Here is a 17,996-nt window from a genome sequence, read left to right on the forward strand (position 1 = left end):
TTTTAAAAATTATTTTTCAAATCAGCACATCAAAATAATTTAAAAGTATATTAATTTAAAAAAAATTAATTTTTTTAAAAATACTTTTAAAACGCAGTTGTACTTAATAACTGAATTAGTTATCAAATTGGTTGTGTTGTAAAAATAAATTCCTTATAATAGGTTTTTAACGGAATGATTTTTTAATATTTAAGTTAGTGAATATTTAAAAAATAATAAATGAGAAAATGCAAGTGTTGAATTTGATAAAATGAAATTATGACTTGAATTTGATAGACACTATTTTGTTTATGCAGCAATCCAATATATAAAATTATGACTTGAACCTATTTTGTTTATGCAGCAATCCAATATATTTATAGGCTTTAGTTATATTGGATTTTTTTGAATTTGCATGAAAATTGACAAGTGAAAATATTAATGCTTATAATTAAAAATAGTGTCTATGCTTTATTAGTAACATGTTTGGTATATATTATGATGGTTAAAAATAACTATTGGTCGAGAAAAGAAAGCCTAATTTACATAAAATATGATGCGTGGCTGCATTTTCTATTTTCTGTTAGAAAAGATTGCACCAACTTGTGTAAAAATGTATATTTGTGGAGATTATACAAGGGAATATATCATTTGAAAATTAGTGGGTGAGATGGGCGCTGGGAATCGAAAAAATATCTATGTGCATGCACAATGAATAGCTCGTGCGGTGAAAATGGAGAGAAAGGCAGGGGATGTCTGAGAGAGAGGAGAGAACACATGCATCCTCCTCAACTACGAGAGCAACCCTTTAAAGTTAAGCTAGGATTTTAACTAAAAAGTCAAGTCCCCTCAATTTGTCTTGCATGATTTTAGGTGAACTGCAAGTTTTGATTAAATCACGATTGTGTGTTCTCAATTCGGGTGCTTATGTCCAATTTCCTGCCTTTCAAAGGAACAGTAGCAAAAATACAGTCGTTATATTTTGCTTCATGCGTATATTCTCCTTGTAATTCCTATCAACTCCTGTTTTAAAGATTAAAGAAGAAAAATCATGGAAAGAAAACTAACGAACTGTTTCAAGTTATTTTCAAATGTAATCAAATCACGTATTCAAACGCTTGTCACAGAGTATCATTCCTGAAAGTTGTAAGCAACTTCACGTTTATCCGCAAAGAAACTTCATTCAAAACTTGTCTCGCCAGATTGATGTCAGTTCCCTTGCTTGACAGAGTAGAGTCTTATTTCTATCAGCCATCCCAAGCTCCACTGCCTACACCCTTGCTTCAAAATAATTACAAAGAAGTTTAACTCTCGATTTCAGAAGCATCAAGCATTTAGTATTGGATGTTTTTATAGTATTACTGCCAGCAAGCGTATCAATGCCTCAGCTTCAAACAGAATTATACCAGCAATTTGCCAAAATAATCATAAATGGCCATCCTATGTCCCCCTGTACACATGATCTCAATCATCCTGTGCAAATCAAAATTATATCAAAACTCCTCCTGTTGTCAGTCACAAGAAGTTTAATTCCCGCTGAACAGTATAAAACTTCAAGTTACAAAGTTTTTTTCTTGAGAACATACCGTACATGTATTCAACAAACAAAATGACATATAATCGTATTCCGCAAACAGAAAAAGCTATTTGAAAACAATAAATAAATGTATAAATAAAATAAAACTCAGTGGAAGTGCTTTGCATATTTATTTGTTTTCATTTGCAAAAGAAAGGTAGCATCCACGCAAATTGCAGCCAAGAGCATCTTCAAAGTTACTTATTATGAAAATCCAAATACGTCTAATCATCTAGAGAAGAATTAAACAGCTTTCATTGCTCAACTCAGAAATGAGCATAAACAAAATAAGTTGTTCTGCCCTTGATGCATCGTTGCTCTGGAGAAATCCTCAGACAATAACATTGTATGGGCAAACACCTGGTGGACAGCCATCCTCTTCCATTTTTCTGAAAGCTTTGTCTGCTTCATCCATCAAATCTTCTCATTGTTCTGAAGAAATCCTCACAATAACATTGTATGAGCAAACATCTGGAGGACAGCCATCCTCTTCCATTTTTCTGAAAGCTTTGCATGCTTCATCTATCAAATCTTCTCGTTGTTCTGGAGAAATCCTCAGATTATAACATTGTATGGGCAAACGTCTGGTGGACAGCCATCCTCTTCCATTTTTCTAAAAGCTTCGCATGCTTCATCTATCAAATCTTCTTGTTGTTCTGGAGAAATCCTCAGACAATAACATTGTACGGGCAAACATCTGGTGGACAGCCATCCTCTTCCATTTTTCTGAAAGCTTCGCATGCTTCATCTATCAAATCTTCTTGTTGTTCTGGAGAAATCCTCAGACAATAACATTGTACGGGCAAACATCTGGTGGACAGCCATCCTCTTCCATTTTTCTGAAAGCTTCGCATGCTTCATCTATCAAAATCTTCTCATTGTTCTGGGGAAATCCTCAGACAATTCCATTGTATGAGCAAACATCTGGAGGACAGCCATCCGCTTCCATTTTTCTGAAAGCTTCGCATGCTTCATCTATCAAAATCTTCTCGTTGTTCTGGAGAAATCCTCAGACAATAACATTGTATGAGCAAACGTCTGGTGGACAGCCATCCTCTTCCATTTTTCTGAAAGCTTTGTATGCTTCATCTATCAAATCTTCTCTGCAAAGTCCATTTATTATTACAGTAGATACCCTAGCATCAGGTTGCAATCCATTGAATGTGCATTCCATAAACAGTTCCCTTGCAGTTTTAAGATTCCCGGATTTGTACAAGGCACGAATCAGGATATCATAGGTTACCAAATTAGGTTTCAAGCAACTATCTTGCATTGCTCTAAACAATCTCAATGCATTATCAAGATACCCTAGTTTGCATAAGCTGTCGAGCAAAATTGTGCAAGTTACTAAATCTGGGGAGCAGCCCTGGGCTTGCATATCCTTGAAAAGCTCTTTTGCTTCACAATGTCTCCCTGCTTGGCACAAGCCACTAATAAGAGTGTTGTAATTAAAAGTGTTAGGAATTAAGCCTCGAAAACTCATTTCATCGAAAAGTTCTCTTGCCTCATCTATCCTCTGGGCCTTACAATATCCATTGATTAAGATGTTGTAACTAACAACATTAGGCATGCAGCCCTTGGTTATCATTGCATCGAATACCATTCTAGCTTCAAAAACTTTGTTTTGCAAACAATAGCCGTTCATCAATGAATTATAAGTCGCATAATTAGGCTCCACACCCTTTTCAATCATTATTTTGATTATTCCTTGAGCCTCTGAAAGCATGCCTTCTTTACAAAGTTTATCAACCAAAATATTGAAGGTAACTACATCTGGCATGATGTTCAGACTCATCATTTCATTGAACAATGCTGAAGCCTCTTCCTTCTGGTCTGAATTGCATAGACCATGCATTAAGATACTATAAGTGAATACATCAGGCCGAACGCCTTTACCCTTTATCTCAGAGAAGATATCTAAAGCTTCATTGACTAGTCTATCCTTGCAAAGGCCATCAATAATTGTATTGTAGATTACAATATCCGGTCGGCCACCCACCTTGTCCATTTTCTTGAGCAATCCAACAGCGACGGTGGTTTTCCCAATCTTGCAAAAACCTTTTATAATCGTATTATAAGTATGTAGATTGGGTTGATATCCGCTCGCCACAATCTCATCAAAGAATTCCATAGCACGAGCAAATTTATCCTCAAAACAAAGCCCATTAATTAAACTAGAAAAAGTCACAGCATCAGGTTCAAAACCAAGCTTAATGATTTTTCCCAAGACAGAGAAGGCAAAATCGACACGTTGCAAGCGAGAGAAGCAATTGATCAAAATGTTAAAATGAAAGACATCACGTTCAATCCGCAGCAATTCAATTCGTTTGGACAAAGAAAGCACAGTCCCATAATGTTTGATTCTAACAAGAGCTGACAATAACTTATCAAATTCAACAATACAAGGCAGGGGATGCTTATGAATCATGTGGTTGAAAGAAAACAAGGCATCTTCAATGTTTGTAAAAGAACATCCCTTTTGGTACTTTTGCCTACCACTACGACTACGACTCATAGTGGAAGCATGAAGACAGCAAATCATACCCATTTCAGTTTGGCTTCGCTGAGAATGAAACCCTAAAAGGGTTGAAGCTGAAGAATAAACGGCCATTACAACACTTTGCCGCTTCAATGCCATGGCCATCGCTTGAAGTAGGAGAGAAGAAGACCAGCGGAGGGGGAAGAAAGGGAAGCATGGCTTAACCTAGGATGAAACGGTAACGCTTCAGCTTAAATTCTTTTCCTTAAACTGTTCTCCCAGGAAAAACCGACGTCGTTTCTTGCAACTCTTTTTTTGTTCTTTTTCACCTGGAACAGCAGTGTTTCAGTTTTTTATTTCGCCTGCTTTTGTTTTTGCTTTCCTCCTCCCCTTTTCCTTCTAGTTCCCTTTTAGTCCTTGTTTTTTTTTGTTCTTTGCCTTTTTTACCTGGTTTCTTTCATTTTGGTCCTCTACAATGTTTGTATTGAACACACGCTTTAGAATAAACGATTATCATTTCAATAAGAAAAACATAACATCAATCATAATGGAAGTGATAACCTTGATTTATTTAGCTTGGTTTTTGATTTATCTCATGCTTTACAGCTGAGGTTTTTTTTAAAAGTTAATTCTTAAATCAAATCTATAAACTATAATTAACATGAATTTTATAAGATATAGTTATTTTACTGTAGTAACAGACATAAATTATTATGGTTTGCTTTGATTAAATGATTATTTTACCTCTCCACTCATAAAAATAGTATTGGTTTAGGGATATGATTGTCTTTTCATAAGGATTTTTTTTTCTATCACTTTGTTTTTCGTTGCACAATATAATTAATACCAAACCCTTATAGTAAAAACAATTAGACTACCATGGAAAGGTTTTTTTGTAGGTTCATTTTTTATATCCGATGTAATTACTTTCATTTTTTGTATTCAAAATTTTATAGACTAACATCTAAGGGATTTTGGGATTTTTTATCATGATTTTTACATTATAAACATTGCAAATAAGGGTTAGTTTAATCTTTTTAAAGGTATAAAATTAATAATAAAAAAAATATCAATCATCTATAAAGAATGTGTTTATCTATAGGGAAGAGCTGCTACATTCAAGTAGCACATGCAACATGCTTTGGTAGCCAAAAACACCAAATTATTATGTCATTAGATCCAATAAAGTGGCTATACTCCTAATGAATTAACATGTGTATTGTGATTGTCGGTGGTTTAACGGCACTCGGGTTTTTTCTTTCTCCTTTTTTTTTCTCTCTCGTGGCATCAAGATACATGTTGGCCGAGAAAAAAAGAAATGTGCCCTTTGATTTTATTTTTATTTTAGTTATAGTCCTCATTTGATTAATTTTTCTTTTTATTTTCACCCATTTAAATTTTTATTTGATTTTTATATTATATTTGGCCTTCATTCTCTTTGTTGCTATTTTTCTCCTTTTAATTTCATCGTTTAAAATTTATTTTGATTTGATTTTTATATCAAATTCAATTTTTTTTTCTTTTAATTACTATTTTTTTAATTTCATCCCTTGAGATTTTATTTAATATCATTTTCGGTCTATGCTTTTTAATTGTTATTTTTATATCAATTTTTTAATTGACTTATGTTTTAGCAATTTGATCCCTCATTATTTTATTTATTTATTATATCGAATTGTATTCTCATTCTTTTAATTGTTTCCCCCTCCTTTCCATCACTTTTTTAAATTAAATTTCTTTTTTTTGTTTCAATTATCAATATTTCATTGGTCTTTAGTTGGTTTAATTCCAGTCTTATATCATGTGTAAGCTTAGAGAAATTTTTGTAAAATAATAAAGAATGAGTAAATAAAGCATTATGAGAATTTTATTATCATAAGATAAATAATAATTAGTGAGATTATTTTGAAAATAAAAAAAGAGAATTTGGACCAGTTTAGTATAAAGAGGGCATTAAATGTTAGAAGAAGATTAGGAAAATAACCAAAAAAATAGATTAAGAGATCTGTGGAGCAAGTTTTTAAATTTTGAAAACTTTCATCTCTCTTTTTATTCCTTTAAGGTCAACGTTAAATACATGGAAAGAAAAAGAAGCCAACATGAAAAATTTCAAAAACATTCCTGTGCAAATGCCTAGAAAAAGAGGGATTAAGGGCAAAAGTGAGTTTAAGAAAGGATTGAATAAAAGAAACACTAAGATTAGAGAGGATTTGTAGAGAGATAGAGAGAGAGTGAGAGATTGATTAGAAGATAGAGTGAAGAAAGGAGGAGAGAACAAAGGAGACTCGAAGAAAACCTAAACTAGTTAGTATTCGAAACTAAAATTACAACTTAGTAGAATATTTAGAATGTTTTTATGTCAATTTAAATATAAATTTTTTGATTTTCATTAAAATTTTGGCAAAATGAAATTAGAATTCTAAGTGGAAATTTATCATAAAGGTAAATTATCTTAAAATTGGGTTTTTAGGATCATTATAGATTATGAAATCAATAAATTTATGATGAAATAATAAAGAAATTGGAAGACTAATAGGCCTTAGGTGGCCAATCATACATAAAGAAATGAATAATATTTTTTCTTGATAGCTTTTATAAATTGTGTTGTAATTGTGTTATAATGATATAAATGATGTTTTTTTAGTATTTAATGTTATTTTACATGGTGATGACAAGGTTAGTAAATTGAGAATTTAACGTAATTAAAGAAATCGTTGGATAAAAGAATAAGAAATTGGTTCTCGTGCAAGAAAATTTATAGAAATTAGCAAGTTTATGTTTTTATTTCTTAGGGTTGACCAATAATTATGAAAGGAGGGTCAAATTAGTCATGTTTTAAGTTAATATGAAGATTTTATTAATATATGATATATGGTGTAGTTAGAATACATGAAGGGTAGATAAAGATGAAAATATAATGAAATAGTTATGTATGGTCAACCATTTAAATTATTAATAAACACTTTAAATGATGAAATTATATACAATATATGACTAATTCTGTTAAAAATAAAAATGGAACATCAAGAATGAAAGTTTAAATATAACAATGATATTTATTATTGAGTCTATTAAAAGCAACGTTGATCAATGACAAAATTAATTCACATGAAATATCTTAATAGCTGTGTCACTAACTCAAGCCAGAGGGGGGGAGTTTCTAACACAGTAGACAAGTGCTCAACACTTATAACATTGTTACATTATATTAGTATTGAAAATTATTCATTTGTTGTGATTTTATTATGACAACAAACAAATAAATAAATGATGGAAGAAAATAAAATATACAAAAGGAGAATTTGATTAGCCACTCTTAAAAGAAGACTAACAATGTCAAAAGACTCTTGACATCAATATTAAGAATGAATAAAATTAAGACATTTAAGAGAACGTGATTAATTATTCTAGGTAGTTGAATAATTAATTATATTAATATATTATTTCCATTAAAACTTGATTAGTTACTTATTAAGGGAGGCTAATGATGTCAAAAGGTTTCTTAACATCAATATTTTTAAATAATGGATTTAAAATACCCGAAAAGGGATTAATTAGTTTTTCTAGGCCATGATAACTAATGATATCATTGGGACTTATTAATATCGACACTAATTTCTAGTTTTGATTAGTCGATGTCAAGTAAATGAGACTAATAATGCTGGTAAAATTATTTGCATTAACTAAACTAAGGATTTGAGAAATGTAATTGTATAAAAAGAACATTAGGAGATCATAGATTTTTAAAAGAAATAAGATGGACTAAATATAAAAAAAATATGACAATATGATTGTGTTGAATAAAGAATAATGATTAAATAAAAACAAAACAAAAATATATGATCAATAATTTAAAAGATTGCATATTACTATAGTTGTTGCATTTTCATAATAATTATGTTTGTTTTTCATAGTCTTCTCATTTATGTCATGTGTGGTCCTTTTTTTATTTTTATTTTTCAAGATTTTCTCAGTTATGTCGTGTGTAATCTTTTTTTATCATGTTTTGTTATTATAAATAAAAAATAATATATATTATATTTTATATTAATTATAATTTTATTTAATTATGTATTGATTACGTCCGAACTATTATTCATGCATGACTATTAACAAACAAAATTATTAATATGATGTTTTCATGATTTGGATGCTTGTATTTCAAATTTTATTCTTCCTTGGATTGTATAATTATTTATGGATATAATCAAATATGTTTGGAGTAGAATGATGAGTATTATTAATGTTTGGTGAGATAAAAAAAAACTGAATCAAGATTTGATATTGTATGTAGAAATGTAATGAGACATAGTTGATAACTTAAGATATTTCATTATATGAGAAATTTTATTAAAATTTTAATAGATTATATACATAAAAATTAGTGTGAATAAGTATAAATATGTTCTTTTATTCAATAAACTTTAGAATTGTTATACCCTGGATTATAAATGTGAGATGTTAACTCAAATCAACATTATTTTTTTTTTCAAACTATTTTTTTAAATTTTATCATTTAATATTATTTTTATTAAAAATATAAATTTTTTCAATTTATTTGTTTATAAAGATAACCCAACTTTATGATCCAAGATTACGAGTCTACCATGTTGATTTAAATTGATTTAAACAACTTGTTTGAGTTTTTTTATTTTAGATTCATCTAATTAAAATATTATTTGATTTTATATGGTAATTATTATTGTTTTAATCTGAGGTGCTTTCTAGCCCTTTGTTTGTTTTTAAAACTTTTTTTAATTTTATTTTATGTAAGAAATTCTTTTTTTTTTGTACTTTCAAAAAATTTAAACTCTGTTTTGAAGTGTTGCAAATGACCCTAATTGTTTCCTTCCATAAAAGTAAATTATTATTTGTTATAAAAAAATACATGCTAATCAACATGTATTTAGAAGAAAAATAATTTTTTATATAAAAAATATTATATATAATAAATTTCAGATTAAATAGATAATTTATTTGGTTAATCCTAGTTAATTTATGATATAATTATATTTTTATTTTTGATTTTTTTATTGATTTTTTAATGTTCATTTAAAATAAAAAGTTTGCTATAAAAAACATATTAAATAAGTTATTATATATATTTTAAATATTTTTATAAAATAACAATAATAATATATATATTTTTTAATTTATGCAAATTCACGCCACCTTTGCATTGTTAAAAGTCACCTAACGCATAATCCACGCACGCTTATTACCCCACTCTTCGCCCCTCCACCTCTCTCCATAATTTATTATTATTTTTCCTAATTTACAAAATCCCTTTTTTATTTTTAAAGAACTATCCTATTAATTTATCACACGTAATCTTCTCCTCCTCCCAATTTTTTTTAGGGTTTGACGAGATGGACTCAGAGGATGACATGATGGACGCGAACGACGTCGAATCAGTTGACGATGATTTCTATAGTGGTGACATGGAGGATGATTATTACAGTGACGGTGTTTATTATGATAATGATGATGATGATGTTAATGATGATGATGATGGTCCTGATTATGATTTTATGGCTGAGGCTGTTGATGATCCCGATGACTTGTCCTTCCGCTCTCAGGTGATCTTTTTGTTTGGTTGTTTTTTTTGCGATTTTAGTGATGAAGTTTCTGCTTTGTACTTGTTGTGCTGATTTTGGGTTAAGAGGAGTAATAAGTGATTATTTGTTTCTTTTACAGATTTTAAGGGCTAAAGGTTATTGCTTTAGTGGAATTTAGGTGACATGTAGATTTGATAAAGATAATTTGGTGGGAATTAAGTAGTTGTTATGGGGATTTTAAGTGTGTGTTTTTGTGAGGGTAGATGGATTTTTTTTTTGGTTTAGAGGAGTGTAGGTTTAATTAAGGTTTGTTTGGGTGATGAGGAAAATTTTGATGTGATTGTAGGGAATGGGTGGATGAAGGGGATGATCTGTGCATGTTAGTTGAGCTAAATTTGATTAATATAAGGGTCGTTTATATGGTTGATTTTGCTTTTTGACTGAGGGTTAGGAGAGGGGAGCATTGAACTTAGGTAAAGCTAGTATGATTTTTGCTAGAAATTTATTTGTATTGGCTAGAGGTTTCTTTTGGCTACTTAGTGTTTGATGGAGGGATGCGAAATTGGACTAGTGAATCATATACTGTATGTTGATTGTGGTGATCAAGTATCGGACAGTGAGTTCGGTTCACTTAAGCCACATTAGCCAATTGTGATATTTGGTTTGATTATAATCTCCTCTACTGCTATATATTGGATTAGGTGTTGGAAGGCACATTGCTTCTTGGTGTTTCTCCTGTGACAAATTTTAGGTGGAAGAGAGCCTAACTGATTTAAGAAGTTGTTTTAGGCTGTGGAAGACATCTCTTTTCATGTTGCATCATCTCCTTTTTTTTTTTTTTGCAGTGAAGAAGCAGGGAATTTTACTTTTTTTTACCTTTCCCCCCAATTTGTGACCACACTGATATGCTTTTAATTTATGTTATGCGGGCGTCTCTGGATTTGTAGCTGTTCGTCCATCTAATAATTGATGGGTTTGATTTCACAAACCAACTTAGAAAGAAAACAAGAAGTAGAGAGTTATTAAGGATCTCAATTCAACTAAGATGGGCTTTACTTTTATACTATGATGACGATGATGGTTGCATTGCTGAGGCTGTTGTCGAGCCTGATGACATGTCTTTGCTTTGCTTAGTGTCTATCTGTTTTATTGAAGAGGAAAATGTATGGAATGAGTGAATGAATGGATGTGCTTGTTTAGTGTGATTCAAAGATTGTCTGGTTGATAAGAGGACATGGGAAGAAAGATGAAATTTTGGGTAACGGTTTGGTATTCAAATCATGAGTGAATGAACTTATCTGATTCTAAGTGTTGTATTAGGTTCTGCATTGTCTCTTTGTGTTTGTTTCCTTGGCCCCTCCTTTTTTTCCTTTTCCTTTATTGCTTTTCCTCACTACAGAAACATGTTGAATCTGTAAAAAATAAATAAAAATATAATCCTTTTTTGGGTGTTGGAACATTACTTTTTGAAGCTGGAAAGTTAAAATTGTAAGGTGATAGCTCTTTGGTTTTGATTTTGCCTTGTTTCTTTATCTATTAGCTTCTAATATTTTGCATGTGTTTTCTGTTTCAGCAAAGTTATACGGTCTTGAAGGAAGAAGATATACGTCAACGCCAAGAAGATGATATAACAAGAGTATCTACTGTCCTTTCCATATCAAGAGTAGCAGCAAGCATCTTACTCTGTCATTATAATTGGTAAATTAGCAGATCTTTTTTTTTTTTTTTGTAGTTAGTTTGTCAGGGTTTAGACAGATGCTTGTATTTTTGTTCACAGCTAATCAGTGAATTGTGTGTGGAAAATAACCATGGCAACTTGTGCATGCTGTGCAGTAGGACTACTTCTATGTTGGTGTTCTAATGAAATTCAGCATTGCAGGAGTATTAGTAAAGTGCATGATGCATGGTTTTCTGATGAAGATGCTGTCCGAATATCTGTTGGCTTGCTAGACAAGCAAGTAGTTCAGTTTTCCAATGCTCGAGAAGTAAGTGCTCTAGTTACATGACTGTGTGGTTTAAGATCCTCAGCTTTTTTTTCTGGCACCGTGTGCGTGTGTGCTTGTGAAACTTACACCGGTTGCTCTTATGGCCAGCTTACTTGTGGGATCTGCTTTGAATCCTTTCCTCGCAATAAGACTGTCTCAGCTTCTTGTGGCCATCCTTTCTGTAATACATGCTGGTCAGGTAAATTTCCTTTTTTTTTTGTTATTTGTATATTTATTTATTACTGTCATCATCATGAAGATTGATACTGAGATTTAATTTCAGGTGTGCATCAAATTCATCTGTGATTCTCGGGGGGGCATCTTTTTTTATGCTTTGTTCAAAACCAGTGTGTGCTTTGAAGTTTAATTAGACTCAACACAAAGTTGGGATAGAAGGAGGAATTGTTACCCTCTCCTTAATTTTTTTTTTTTGAGGAATTTAATGTACTTTCCCCCCATTAAGTGATAAGATATACAGGGAATTTTAATTCGAAAAGCCTGAAGAGTGGAAAGATTGCTTGATTATAATTGGAAAAATAAGAGTCATGGAATTATAAACTCAATATCTTCCCTTGTCAACACTCTAGTTTTGTGTTATAGGAATTTTTTACTATCTATAGGCAGGGTTATGGAAACCCTCCCATCCCCTTCATTTTTTTCATTTCCTCTCATAAAGATTCTTCCAAATAAAAATTGTATGTTTCTCTTATGTTGCTCTCTGTTTCCAGTGAAGAACAGTGTAAGGGCTAATATTTTGGTCTTGTTTATTGGGTTTTATTCTCTTTTATCGTGTACTTTGTACATTTGCATGTCTGTATGCCTCCCATGCCTTTTTGTTTCCCCTTCAAGATTTTATTACTTTATACAAAAAGAACTTGATTTGATTGTAGCAAGTTCTGCATATATCTTGTTTATTACTCTTCCTGCTGGAACATGTTTGCAATTGATAAAATTGAGCATTTTATTGCAAATTTGAATATTTTAGCTTTTTCCATGCTTTCCAGTTAGTCATTATTAAATTTTTGCTATCCTTTCCTCACTACGTAGGTTACATTAGCACAACAATTAATGATGGTCCTGGATGTTTGATGCTAAGATGCCCTGATCCATCTTGTCCAGCTGCTGTCGATCAAGACATGATCAATTTGTTAGCCCCTGATGAAGATAAGGAGAAATACTCTCGGTACCTCCTAAGGTCCTATGTTGAAAGCAACAGAAAGGTGTGCCCTCAATTTGGAACCCCAAAATCTTGTTACTGTATTTGGTGTAATTCTCTGTTTCCTGTTAGTGTTAAAACTGGGTATGGCCATCCCTTCTTCCACCAAATACTGGCGCACAAATTTGGTGATAATTATAATATGTTTTTTTTAGTAATTTGCACAATTTATTCTGCCATTGTAGTGCTAAAGGTGGCCATATTCTCCTTTCCCCCCATCATGAGTACCCTCTTATTTTTACAACCTTCTTTACAGTGTTGTCTGTACAATCATTTGGTTTATTTGGTTAAAGAGGAATGCTAGAGTTTTCAATGGTCAGTTTACATCTGCACAGTTGCTGTGGGATAGAATAGTGTTTCTTGCTTCTTTATGGCGTCATGCTTCAGGTTCTTTTAGAGGTGTTTCTGTAGCTGACATTCAGTAAGATTGGGATGCGTTATTATCATAGTTTTGTTGTCTGTTTCTTGGTTTGGAGGATGGGTCATTCTCCCAACTGTTTTTGCATATTTTCTTCTTTCATTAATAAAATCTTCTGTGATCTAAAAAACTTATTTTTACCACATATCCTTCTCTTTTCTTGTTTACTTTCAGACCAAGTGGTGTCCTGCTCCAGGATGTGAGTATGCTATTGATTTTGCTGCTGGCAGTGGAAGCTTTGATGTCTCCTGCCTCTGTTCACATAGCTTTTGCTGGAATGTGAGCACTCACTTCATATTGAAAGTGTTACTATACTAGATTCTGTAGAAATTGGTTGTCTTGTAGTGATTTGTTATTGCCATTGGATAACTGCAGTGTGTGGAGGAAGCTCATCGTCCAGTAGACTGTGGCACTGTTGAAAAGTGGATTTTGAAGAACAGCGCTGAGTCTGAAAACATGAATTGGTAGATAGATAGAGACTTATTTACTCCCTTTTATTGATGACAGGGATATATGTCATCACACACACACACACACACGTGTAGAGCTGTAAGAAGATAGGTATAAATAGTTGATACTATTAAGAGCTGATTCTGCTTTATACTGATTTTATATTTGATTACACTCAGGATACTTGCTAATTCCAAACCTTGTCCAAAATGCAAGCGTCCAATTGAAAAAAACCAAGGTTGCATGCACATGACATGCACCCCTCCTTGTAAATTTGAATTTTGTTGGTAAGTTCTTAATGTTTTGCTGAAACCTTTGAAAATTGATTGTCCTCTGGATGGGGTTTTGTTTAACCTCAATGGTAAATACAGGCTGTGCCTTGGTGCATGGTCAGATCATGGTGAGCGGACAGGTGGTTTCTATGCTTGTAACAGATACGAGGCAGCAAAGCAAGAGGGAGCAGTAAGTGTGCTAATATTTTCAGTTTTATTAGATCTACCTCATGCATTGTGTTAATTCCTTGAAATAGTTAAGATGGTGATTCCTTAATGTCTTGCAAAATTCATATTATCACTTGTAGTATGATGAGTCAGAGAGGAGGCGAGAAATGGCAAAAAATTCTTTGGAGAGATACACCCATTATTATGAACGATGGGCAAGCAATCAGTTGGTATGCTAAAGTTTTGTTTGTTGCTGTTTGTATGTCAAGTTACAGCTTGTTTCTTTATTTCTTTTGTAGTTTCTTTCCCATCATTTCTTGCTGGTGTTATCTCAAAGTTTCTATGATAGTTTTCTGGTGTTGTAACTGTTAATTTGCATTCTTTAAAGCTGCTACCATTAATTTCCCTCCTTTCCCTTGGTGCTTTTGGATGTTTAGTTGCCTGCACAGCACTCAATTAATTTTTTGACGTTGTTTAAAGTTAAATCTGTTAATTTTTCTCTTCCTTGGAAGTTTTGAATGTCCTATTCTTGCATTGAGTTAATTTTTCTGTGTTTGTGCTAAGCTTTCAATGATTTTCATTCATTCGAGGGATATTTGCTGTGGAAGTTAGAAGTGACTTTTCTTTGGTAATATGCTTGAATTTTACTGCAACTCAAATGTGCATATATGCAGTATTTTTAGCATATTGATCAACTTGTTAACGCTATAGCCCATGTATATATTTTGTGGTTTGATTTCTTGCACCTATTATGCAAAAAATTTAAGGCACCTAATCTTGGTCTATATATCATGCCGCCACTGTCTTTCAAGATTTACTACTATGGGTATTTCTGTCACAGTTAACTTTAACTTAGAGCTGCCTAGGAAGTGGTACAGTTTTTTCTGAGATCTTCATGAGCATTCCCATTTAATAGGTTGACATGTGCTGTTTTCTCTTGTTCATTCCAAGTTCCAACTAACATTTTTCAATGGGAGGGTGGGGGTAGAAAGAAGTATGGAAGCAGTTACGGTCAAATGTAGTGTGCTTTGATTGCCACCGTGGATCAGGGTTAGAAGGCCCTTCTTTAGCTTTGACTTGTGTTTTTCTTTCTTTCTTTCCTTTTTTGTGTTCTCTCACAACTGTGTGTAATGATAATGAATTTAGACCAGCACAAAAAGAAACAGAAGAGTCAGTTCCAGAAAAAGAAGAGAAATAATGAGAAATAGGCGAGGATGGAACCGAATGAGCTAGTGCTATTTTGCCCTGTACCTTAGTTGAAATCAGTTGGATAGATACATAATTTACTCAATCATTCTTAGAAAGCCCTTTACACTATAAAGATATAACAATTACAAAGGACAGCATTTTATTCTTGTTTTTATTGGAATTTAGATTCTCAGTTTCTGACTTTAACCTGTACCTCTTGCAAGGATCTATCTGGAGAACTTGTTCTTAGATTACTGTTTTATGAAAAAGTTCAGTAAATGCTAAAGTTTTTTTTTTTTTTTTTTTCTGCTATACTTTCCCTATTATATTCATCTCAACCCTTTTTATCCTTTTCTTTTTAATTCATTTGTATACATGGACTCGGAGCATGTCTTAATGGAATCTGAAAGTTTTGTTCTATGTGGCAGTCGAGGCAAAAAGCTCTTGCAGATTTGCATCAAATGCAGACTGTGCATGTACGTAAACTTGTTCATACTATTTCTTCTTCATTTGCAAATTTCAAGTTGTCTGTCAAATGTTAATTATGTCAGAGATTGTTTTAACTTCTTGTTTTTTTTTTTCCAGCTTGAGAAGCTGAGTGACGTACATTGCACACCTGAGTCTCAGCTGAAGTTCATAACAGAAGCCTGGCTTCAGGTGAATTGTCATATAATATTTCACTATTGCTATTACTATTTTTTTTCTGTAGAGGTTGGGGGAGGGAGGAACAAAAGAAAGGGAAAAGATCAAGCCATGTATCATCTTTTCCCTTCCTGTGTTTGTTTGCAGATAGTTGAATGCAGGCGAGTTCTGAAATGGACATATGCATATGGGTTTTATCTTCCTGAGCATGAGCATGCCAAGAGACAGTTTTTTGAGTACTTACAAGGTATGCATATGATTAATTATTTACCAAGTGATTGTATGAGACAGGTTGCCAATGGTCTCACAGCCCAACTACATGCATCCCTTCACATAAGAGAGGCGGGGTACATGGTTGTGGGTCCAACTTGAGTTAGTGATTGTACAAACCAAGCATGGATAAAAAGGAAGATTAGAGAAAGAAGCATGCTGGGTTTATCTATTTGTTCTCGATGGCACCATTGCTAATAAAATAATCTCTGCATGCTCTGTAGGTGAAGCTGAGTCCGGTTTGGAAAGGCTTCATCAATGTGCAGAGAAGGAACTACAACAGTTTCTTGCTGCTGATGGCCCATCAAAAGAGTTCGATGAGTTCCGGACAAAATTAGCTGGGTTGACCAGGTATTGTTGCAAATTGTCATTGACATGCTCTTTATGTTTGTGGTGCAAGGGGTATAGGTTTAGTCCCTTTAGGGGTTAATCTCCTTCCTGTGGAAGCTTCTATCCTTTTTGTGAGAAGAAAGACATTGCTGCATAAGCATTGTATTATGATTGATTAATCAGGTCATTACTTACTGTCCTGGCCCCAAAAACATCAACTGCTTGTCTAGAAGCTTTACAGATAGTTTTTCAGCTGTTCAAGCTTTACTTTCATAATTTCCAAGTGTACTTATGTAAATGATATATGGCCCTTTTTTGTCCAAAATATGTATAACATCGAACTACTTATCCGTGAAATTGTGAAATTGTTTCCAGTACTGCATGCAAGCCCTCATTATTTTAATGTTCCTTTTTTCCATTCATGGATTTGTAGATGCTTAATTAGGAGAGTAGTTCTTGTATGCATCTGAATTGCTCGAGAGGTTAAGATGCTTGAAAACTTGGTGGGGCGATGTATCAGGAGTTTCATAACCTAATTAGACAGCAGCACTTGCACTTTCTTTCACCTCCTGGACAATAGTCATGTTAAATATCATTATGTACAGTAAAGATTCATCTCCTCTTTAAATTTGTTGAATTAGATGTTTGTACAAGCATTTAGGTATTACCGCAATTATAATACTGGCATTAACTCTTTATATACCTACTTGCAACAGCGTGACAAAAAATTATTTTGAGAACCTGGTTAGAGCATTAGAGAATGGTCTTGCGGATGTGACTCAAGCTGCTTGTAGCAAGACCTCAAGCTCAAAAAATGCCAGTGTCAGCAAAGGGAAAGGTGGCAAGGGAAAGGGTGGTAAAATGGGTGGTTCAAGCAAAAATGGAGATGATTAATCTTCCAATTCCAATTCCAAGCTGCTTCCACATGACAGGTATGCTGCCGCAGCCATTTAAGCTTCAAAACCCTTGTGCCCGTGGAAGTCGGAACCTTTTAGGAAAAAATACTCTCCAAGCAAGTTAAAAGAAGGATAATTGCTCTTTGATTTTTTGGTTTGATGGCTCATCCTTTCCAGAGGCTGCCCAATGTGTGAATGGTTAGTAAGATGTCAACGGACTGGCAGAATAAAAAAAGCTTCTGATTCAAATCTGTGTGGTTTTGTGGCAAGCGCCATGCTTGGTGTACTGTATATAGTTGTTGTCTGTTTACTAACATACCGATCTGTAACCTGCCTTTGTTGCTGGTAATTATATGTATAGGAAACACTTTTAATCTGCGAACGATATACTCTTTTGTGAAAAAGTAAACTGAAACTTCAAGGGACTTTGCTTTGAACTTCGTTTCTCACTTCCCTTGACTGATGGTCCATGCGATTCTGTCCCTTGAAAAATCCAGTGAGCAGTGATATGGTATTGTGTCGGTTCAGCTTTCGTATTGGTGGTGCTGAACAATTTGTTTTCATGCTAG

The 17,996-nt window shown here is 33.0% G+C and overlaps 2 protein-coding genes across 4 annotated transcripts; one reads left to right on the top strand and one right to left on the bottom strand.

Moving 5' to 3' along the window:
• Positions 1-1,545: 1,545 nt before the first annotated feature.
• On the bottom strand, positions 1,546-4,370 carry LOC105134381 (pentatricopeptide repeat-containing protein At1g62930, chloroplastic-like). The gene is made up of 2 exons (XM_011038769.1): positions 2,540-4,370; positions 1,546-2,424 (listed from the first exon to the last, which is right to left on the bottom strand). Exon 1 carries the CDS (start codon positions 4,197-4,199, stop codon positions 2,565-2,567), a length of 1,635 nt encoding a protein of 544 aa, XP_011037071.1. The 5' UTR covers positions 4,200-4,370; the 3' UTR covers positions 1,546-2,424; positions 2,540-2,564.
• Positions 4,371-9,273: 4,903 nt separating this feature from the next.
• Positions 9,274-17,864, top strand: LOC105134382 (probable E3 ubiquitin-protein ligase ARI7). Of its 3 annotated transcripts, XM_011038771.1 has the most exons (16): positions 9,274-9,613; positions 11,166-11,290; positions 11,472-11,577; positions 11,686-11,776; positions 12,625-12,797; positions 13,386-13,490; positions 13,587-13,675; positions 13,841-13,948; positions 14,033-14,123; positions 14,242-14,331; positions 15,718-15,765; positions 15,875-15,946; positions 16,079-16,178; positions 16,426-16,552; positions 17,248-17,463; positions 17,605-17,864. In XM_011038771.1, the coding sequence occupies exons 1-15, from the start codon at positions 9,404-9,406 to the stop codon at positions 17,423-17,425; spliced, it is 1,713 nt and encodes a 570-aa protein (XP_011037073.1). In that variant the 5' UTR covers positions 9,274-9,403; the 3' UTR covers positions 17,426-17,463; positions 17,605-17,864. The 3 variants fall into 3 exon arrangements, with proteins under 3 accessions (XP_011037073.1, XP_011037074.1, XP_011037072.1); XM_011038770.1 differs by having other exon boundaries at positions 9,275-9,613; positions 17,248-17,864; XM_011038772.1 differs by lacking the exon at positions 14,242-14,331 and having other exon boundaries at positions 17,248-17,864.
• The last annotated feature ends 132 nt before the right edge of the window (positions 17,865-17,996 follow it).

Source organism: Populus euphratica, unplaced genomic scaffold, assembly GCF_000495115.2.
Source record: "Populus euphratica unplaced genomic scaffold, PopEup_1.0 scaffold67.1, whole genome shotgun sequence".
In the NCBI taxonomy this organism is placed as follows: Eukaryota; Viridiplantae; Streptophyta; class Magnoliopsida; order Malpighiales; family Salicaceae; genus Populus; species Populus euphratica.